This window comes from Neofelis nebulosa, chromosome 14 (genome assembly GCF_028018385.1).
Source record: "Neofelis nebulosa isolate mNeoNeb1 chromosome 14, mNeoNeb1.pri, whole genome shotgun sequence".
NCBI lineage: Eukaryota > Metazoa > Chordata > Mammalia > Carnivora > Felidae > Neofelis > Neofelis nebulosa.
Window position 1 is genome coordinate 66,937,312 of NC_080795.1, and position 8,271 is coordinate 66,945,582.

Genomic DNA, 8,271 nt, shown 5'->3' on the forward strand with positions numbered 1-8,271 from the left:
GATTATATAGGCTATGAAGTTAACAAGGCAATTTCAGTTTTTCTGAAATCAATTAAAATTGTAAAGAGTAGTTTACTTTTGTTTGCTCTTGAGCTAACTGATTAAAGCTTTAAAGATATTCTCTGCTGCCTTGGGAAGGTAGAGAAAGCAGAGACCTCCAAGGCCAAGGCTGTGTGCCCGTTTTCAGGGACGCTTGGAATCACCTTGCCATACGTTGCCTTGTACTTTTGCTTTATTTGTTGCCTCTCATCCGATGTCCTGCTTGATAAGATTTCAATGATGGCTGCTTCATCGGTTCCTAAAGTGCAGGAGAAAGAGACAAGGCCAAGAGTGAACAAGAAAGAAGATGGAGGTTGATTTTACTCAATTCCAAGGAAGCTGGGGCATTGGTTAGAGGCTTCAGTGGAGCCTAGATGCATCCCTTAGCTTTAATATCTCGTGGAGAAGTGTGTTCTTTTCACTCACTTGACAAATATCCATGGAGGCCTCACATGGCATGAAGCACAGTGCTAGACATTGCAGTGGAAAGAGAAACGAGTATGGCCTTAATTTCACTCCCAGTATTCAAGAGAAATGAAAACAAATGGCCACACAAAACTTGCACACAAATGTTTGTTGCTTCATCATTCATAATAGCTGAAAGGTTTCTAACAACCTGAATGTCCATCAGTGAACAAACAGATAAACAAATGTGGTATATCCATACAATGGAATATTACTTGGCCAGAAAAATGAATGAAGTCCTGATACATGCTACAGTTTGAATGAACCTTGAAATATTATGCTAAGTGAAAGAATCCAGTCACAGAAGAACACATATATATATTATTCCATTCATATGAAAGTCAAGAATAGGGAAATCTATAAAGATAAAAAGGAGATTAGTGTCTGGGGATGGGCTGGGTAGGGAGGTGACAGCTAAAGAGTAGGAGGTTTCTTTTTTGAGGTGATGAAAATGTTCAAAGTTGACTGCAATGATGATTTCACATATCTGTGAGTATATTAAAAACCATTGAATTGGGGCACCTGGGTGGTGCAGTCGGTTAAGCATCCGACTTCAGCCAGGTCACGATCTCGCGGCCCGTGAGTTCGAGCCCCGCGTCAGGCTCTGGGCTGATGGCTCGGAGCGTGGAGCCTGTTTCGGATTCTGTGTCTCCCTCTCTCTCTGCCCCTCCCCCGTTCATGCTCTGTCTCTCTCTGTCCCAAAAACAAATAAAAAACGTTGAAAAAAAAAATTAAAAAAACAAAAACAAAAAAAAAAAAACCATTGAATTGTACATTTTAAATGGGTGAATTGTTTGGGATGTGAATTTACACCTCAATAAAACTGAAAAATCTGAAAAAAAAAAAGTATGGTCTGTTCCTTGGCCTCCAGGTACTTAAAACTCAGTAGAAGAGAATAAAATATAGGCCCACATTGCTACAATATGAAGCCCACCCTTAAACTTGTCAATGTCAAGAGAGAAGTCCAAATTGGGACCATGATGGGTAATTGTCTCTTTAAGCTCCTGTTACATTAAATTTTTTTTTTATATTTATTTATTTTTGAGAGAGCATGAACAGGGGTGGGGAGGGAGGGAGAGAGAGAGAGAGAGAGAGAGAGAGAGAGAGAGAGAGAGAATCTGAAGCAGACTCCACGCCATCAGCACAGAGCCCCATGTAAGACTCAAACCCATGAACCACAAGATCATGACCTGAGCCGAAGTCAGACACTCAACCAACTGAGCCACCCAGGTGCTCCCTGACTCTTACATTTTCAGATTACACTCTTTCTAAAAAGTTTTTTCCTCTGATGTTCCAAAAGTACCACATGCTCATTGTAGGCAATTTGATCAGTATCAAAAACTATAATGAATAAGAAATAAGGGGAGAATATCCTTTTTAAGAACATGGAGACAGGATTGGAAAGCTGATCCAGGGATTGCAGGTGTGGGAATGAGAAAGTCTATTTAGCCAGCAAGCCCTGAATTAGATTCTTCAGCCTGGATTCAAGTAATTCTTCTACCCTTATGGACTATATGGCATTGACTGTATATACCATTGACCCTTGAATAATACAAGGATTGGGGTGCCAAGTCTCCTCGAAGTACAATATTCATGTATAACTTTTGAGTCCCCCAGAACTTTAGTACTCAAGTAATAGTCTACTATTAACCAGAAGCCTTAGTGATAACATAAAGTCAATTAACACATCTTTGTATGTTTTGTGTATCATATATTATTATAGTCAACTAGAGAAAAGCAAATGTTACTGAGAAAATCATAAGGAAAATACATTTACAGTACTGTACTGTAAAATTCTGCATATAAGTGGACCTGTGTTGTTCAAGGGTCAAACCTGTTTTGTTCAAAGGTCAACTATATATAGATATCACTGAGTCATTAAACCCATGATTTTGCTGATATTTTGTAAAGGACAGGGGTTGAATGAGTAGATTAACTCAGTAGTGCTCAGGTTGACAAAAATCATGGAAGGTGGTAGCTGAATGATTGGGGTTTGAAAGCCTGCTACAGAATGTAGACCTTTGGCAACAAAGGCACAGGGAGAGGGCCATGTGAGGACGGAGAACTGGAGAGATGCATCCATAAACCAAGGAACTCCTGAGGCCACCAGAAGCAGGGTAGAAGCCTGGAACAGGTCCTTCCTAGTGCCTTCAGGGGGGAGTGTAGCCTACTGACTTCTTGACTTGAGACTCTGGCTTTCGGAACTGGGAGACAATAAATTTCTGCTGTTTTTAGCCACCTGGTATGTGGTACTTCATTATGGCAGCCCTAGGAAACTAATGTACCCATTATCCTCAGCAGTGTCTCAAGACTTCAAGAAGGTCTTCACAGCCAGAGTCTGGAGAATCCCGCATTGGCCTTTTCCCAGCCCTACTCCTAATGGCCGCTCCCTGTGACTAACTAGCATGTGCTTGGTCATTTTTGATTGGAACTGACTTAGTTGAACTTGCGTGATCGCTCCTACCCAGCTGAGAGCTCAGAATCCCCAAGAAACAAGAGATGGTAGATGCATTTCATAGAAGAGTTGGGAGGAAGAAAAATCTGGGTCATGGGTGTGGGGAAACTGTGGAAGGGGGACATAGCCACAGACAGAGGGATGGGAACAAAGAGACTCCCCTTATTTCTTTGCTGGTGAAGGCTTGAGGTGTTCTACCCCTGCCTCGACCCTGGTATCAGTCCTCACGGCAGTATTTGGGGAGACAGGGATAAGAGAGCTGCGTGCTTGTCCTGGCACAGCCATGAACTTTGTGTCCTCAGACTATTCACTTAGTTTCAGGGATTAGTTCCACCTTTATAATTCTGGGAGGACCTAGCTGTTTGATTCCAAATGGAGAAATAGAAAATTCTAGGATGAGCTCACCTATAAGAACAGCAGTGATTAATTGCCTGCCTCGTTCTGGTTCATTTCCAGCTCTGTTATTTATGTTGTTCCTCTTAATTTTTTCCTGCTGTTTCAGCTTTACAAGGGGTATCCAATTACTTCCTCTGTGACATTTTTTTTTTAACTTTTGAGTGCCAGAAATCTCACCTCAGAAGGGGTTTCTTTTTCTGGTAAAAATCTCTTGAATCGGTCCCTTTCTTTCTGTGAGGGCTGCTCCTGCCCAGGTCCAGGGCCTCTGCATCTCAGGTCTGGATTCTTACAGGTGTCATCCCTAAAAGGAGCCTTCCTGCTTCCCAGGTGGCCCATTCGCTATATTGTGCCAGCCAGAATCTGGGGCTCATCCCTGGCTCGCTCTTTCCCCTCACCCCACTCCAATTAGTTACCACCAAGACCTCACTATTCTACTTCCTTGATATCTCTCAGATCCACCCTTTTCTCCCCACCCTCACCTCTGTCACATTGCTCAGCAGAACTACTGATATCCAAATGGGGTTCCTGCATTATACACACCTTTCCAGCCGGCATGCACTGTCCCTAGAATGTGCTTGCTTATGGGCAGCTCACCTGTATCAAAGCTTGTAATAAAGGGCCCTACAAACCCAGAATAGAGTCTCAACTCTTCAGTGGGGCGTATGAGGCCTTTTAGAGTAGCTCCTACTTGCCTCTCAAAGTCATGTCCCTCCCACTCATGCTCTTTTGGGTTCTCCATAAAGCACGTGCAGCTCCTAGAACAGGCAACACTTTTCTTTCTCACCTCTGGCTCTTCCTTCTACCTGGAACACCTTTATCTTTGATCCTCACCTTCACTCCATTCCTCGTTCAGGACTCAACTCCCTGGACTTTTCTGGAACGGAGGAGTCACTCCACCTTCTATGTCCCTCACATGGTCTGTTCTCCGTCCCATTTCTGCCATGCCACACTGCAAGTCCCATGGGACAGAGGAGGGACTTGCTCACTGCTGTATCCACATAGAAGCCTCTCAAAATTCATCAGATGACTTGTTGAATGAATGGATATTTAAATTCATGCATATAAATGTGAATGATTGAATGAGTGGAGACGTTTGCATAGCATCATGACGGAACCTTGTCTCTGCATTCATGTAAGCTGCGCTTGCTGCTTGGACCAATAGGAAATCTACTCTGATGCCAGAGTCAACCCATAGCAGGATAATTCAGGAAAATTGAATTAAAATTTTAAAAGTAATGTTTTTTAGATTTTCCTTCCTGGAATGCATTAGAAAGTGAGACCGGAGACCAACGCCGTCCTGGGATGGCTTAGCATCACCCTGGAGGTTGTGGGGAGAGCCTGGAAATGACTAGATTTCCCTCAAGCTCTTTGAATCTGGTCTCAGGTTTATGCTGGGAGGCCTTTCCCACTACCCGACCAAGAAGCGATTTACTGAACAATGACCTCATTTTACATTTCACAATATGTGTGTCATATAAGCAGTCTGTGCTGCTGAACGGTTTCCTGTAAACATTTACAATGGTTTGAGGCACTGGGGCCAGTCCCCAGTAGTTCTGGGAAAGACTTTTTAGAAAACAAGAAGGAACCTCTGCCCCAACTGTACATTGGACACTGCAGAGTAATTATACAGTAGAGGTCAGGCCCAGGGTGATAATTAGCCTTGGGGGTGCCAGAGGGCCTCCTCGCTTTTGCACTCCCAGCAATTTTCTGGGAGGAGACAGAGCTGAGTTTCAGCAGGATGGAGGCCTCTGGGTGTGAAACGCCCTCCGCTTCACACCGGGGGCCCATGTGCCACGTGAGTGATCTGAGTGGTGTGCGGGCGGCGGTGGGGGTCTCCGCTTTCCCCACAGGCCCCTCATGCCAGCCCCAGGGGCCTGGCTGAGCTGCGGAGGGGGGGCAGGCTGTGGGCTTCCCAGTCCCTCAGTGTCTCCTTTGAAAATGGGAGTGCAGGGAAGGCAGGGGAAGCAACGAGTGGGGGAGAATCTTGCGTGGCAAGGAGGGTACTTGTCTACTGTGTTTCCTGAGGCTCCTATAATAATTACCACAAACCCTGTGACTTAAAACAGCAATATACTCCCTCACAATTCGGAGGCCAAACGTGTGAAATCATGTTGGCCACACTCCCACCAGAGGCTCCGGGGTCAAATCTGTGCCTTGCCTGTTCTAACATCCGGAGGCTGCGGACAGTCCTTCACTCGGCATCTGGAACATTGCTCCACTCTCTGCTTCTGCGTCACGTGGCCTCTTCCTGAGTGTTTGCTTCTGCCTCTCTTGCTCTCTCTCCTTTTAAAATTTTTATTTATTTATTTAAGTAATCTCTGTACCCTGTGTGGGGCTTGAACTCAGAACCCCGAGATCAAGAGTCTCGTGCTCCACTGACTGAGCCAGCCAGGTTCCCCTCTCCTGTCTCCTTTACGGACATTAGTCAATGGATTTAGGGCCCACCCAGGTAATCCAGCTTCATCCTTTCTCAAGTCCTTAACTTAATTACTTCTGCCACGATCCTTTTCTCAGTTAAGGTCACATTCACAGGTTCTGGGTGGATATATCTTTGGGGGGAGCACCATTCACCCTGGTACACTCTCAGTAATAAAGAGCAAAGGCCACTCCGGGGGTGGGGGTGCTCCTTGCTGCCCATACTGATCTAATTGGCTTTGTGGGGATTTTGGATCTGAGCTTATCCTTTAAAAGGAGCAGATTAGCACGTAATGAGGGCCAGAGTCGGGCTGAGACTGTGCTGCCTTCTGCCTCAGCACCTGTCTGCAAGGAGGCATTATTAGCCCATTCTGCAGTTGAAATGGGGCACAGTAGGTAGCAAAGCAGGGGCTCAAACCCAGGTCCGAAGTTCACTCCCATGCCTGGTGAGGGGAAAGGGAACTGGGCTCAGGGTTACCAGATCCCAGTTCTAGGTCTGCTTCCACTCCGGTGTGTCTTGAGAAGCGTTAACCTCTGTGGCTCTCAGATGGACTAGACCTTGCTCCCAAAGCGTGGTCTCAGGATCTACGGCATCAGCATCACCTGGGAGCTTACTGGAAATGTAGGATCTCACAAACCACTCGGAGCTACCAGTCAGAATCTGCGTGTTAACATCCTGGCGACTCAAAAGCACGTTACATTTTAGGAAGTCATGAACTAGAACGAAGGTAATCTTCATGGCAACTTTTCCTTCAGAGAGACTGTTTCTGTGTTTCTTTGAGGGAGAATGACAAGCATCCTTTTACATTTCAGAAAGGATAATGGGTGTTGGGTCCATACGCTGTCAGGTTTAAGGCATTCTCTTCAGAGAATAACCTCTGAGCTTCAGCATTCTCTCTGTTAAGTTGTTATAATACAACTTTATAGGGTTGTTGAAAGGGTTACACGAGGTGATATGTATGCAGTGACCAGCTTAGCACTTGGCACATAGAAGGTGCTCTACAGCAGTAATCGGCACAACAGTGGTCCCACCTTCAAGCCACATCCAAAAGGGAGAAGAAAACACTGGGTGGCTTTGGCATTCAGTAGGTACTCTATGTTGAATGCACTGAGTGGCTGAAAGCACAGGGATGTATCATTAACTGCAGCTGAGTTATTCCCACACCCACTTTGCTCCTGTCTCCAACCCACATCCAGGTGTCAGGACCTCACTTGAGAGGCAGCAGGGAAGCACCTGTGAGGCTGGCTCAGCCACTCAGTAAAACTCAGAACTATAAACATCCTGCCACTTCCAGGCAAACATGGCTCCCGGCAGCTGTTGTCCAAATACAACATGAGCCAGGTCAGGATATGAGCAAGAAACAGCTTCTCTCTGCTGAGCTTTTCTCTGATGCCCCCCCAAACCAAGCAAGCTAGTTGTCATCCTTCATTTCCAGCTCCCTCTCCCTCTGATTTATTCCAAAACACTTACTATATAGAAATCCCTTTTACCACTCTCCTCCAGGGTCTTCTCCAGCCCCAGCTCCCTTGGGACTTCTCCAACATTTCTTGGGCAAGACAGACTATTCTATATTCAGATAGTTCCTTATGTTGAAGCGAAATATGTCTTCTTAGAACTTAGTTCTTTCTGTGGAGTCTCAAAGAATTTACGGTCATATTTGTTCTACCACAAGTACCCATTCCTAGGAAAGTAAATCTTCACTGATTTACTTCTAAGTAAAAATCTAGCACTTGTTTTTGCAAAACAATATGCCAAGTGAAAGAAGCCAGACACAAAAGGTCACACACTGCATGATTCCCTTTAGATGAAATGTCCAGAATAGGCAAATCCATAGAGACAGAAAGTAGATTATGATTGCCTGGGCCTGAAGGGAGGGGGGAGTGGGGGAGTGGATGCTAATAGAAATAGGGTTTCGTTTGGGGGCAGTGAAAATGTTCTGGAATTAATAATGATTGTTATCGATCCTGTGCATATACTAAGGCCCAGATTTCTGGGACTAGGAAATTTTTCATCAGTGATCTCCTTGAGTCTCAGAGCCTCTCTTCATGGTCTTATTCCTAGATGCTCTTCCCTTCATCTTACCTTGTTACTGGGGTTACCTTATTCCTGATCTCTTTCTCAGTCTCCTATTCTTGGCTATGCACTTACCTGAGGCATTGATGTAAATAGTTTCCCTGGCCTTGACCCTTGATTCTTGACCTCGGCCACTGTTTTATGTTTACTCGATCTACTTCTAGATGCCATTCCAGATCCCTAATCCAGCTTTCATCGGACCTAATTCCCGACCACCTCTCATGAGAGGGACCAGAGAGACTTGGATGACATTAGGATTGCATAACTACACTTCTCATGAAGTTTCTTTCACCTTAAGGTCAGAGTCAATGTCATAGTATCCAGTTTTTAACTATCCTATTGGACCTTGAAAAGCATTAGGATCTGATTATAGTTTGGGTATCTTTTACAAAGAGAACCCTAGAGGTAATTAACTTGGGTTAGTTCG

At 45.0% G+C, this 8,271-nt stretch overlaps 1 protein-coding gene and 1 long non-coding RNA gene across 5 annotated transcripts in view; one reads left to right on the plus strand and one right to left on the minus strand.

Annotated features, from left to right (window-relative positions):
• The window catches only part of ANXA13 (annexin A13), a 51,401-nt gene that overhangs the window by 19,311 nt on the left and 23,819 nt on the right, over window positions 1–8,271 (minus strand). For all 3 annotated transcript variants that reach the window (XM_058698999.1, XM_058699000.1, XM_058699001.1), the window contains one exon: window positions 204–298. In XM_058698999.1, the coding sequence (XP_058554982.1) occupies window positions 204–298 (95 nt within the window). The remainder of the gene's footprint in view (window positions 1–203; window positions 299–8,271) is intronic.
• LOC131494578 (uncharacterized) lies at window positions 4,621–8,137 on the plus strand. Of its 2 annotated transcripts, XR_009253462.1 has the most exons (4): window positions 4,621–5,150; window positions 6,318–6,498; window positions 6,968–7,112; window positions 8,009–8,137. It is a non-coding gene; the product is annotated as an uncharacterized LOC131494578 (long non-coding RNA). The 2 variants fall into 2 exon arrangements; XR_009253461.1 differs by lacking the exon at window positions 6,968–7,112 and having other exon boundaries at window positions 4,629–5,150.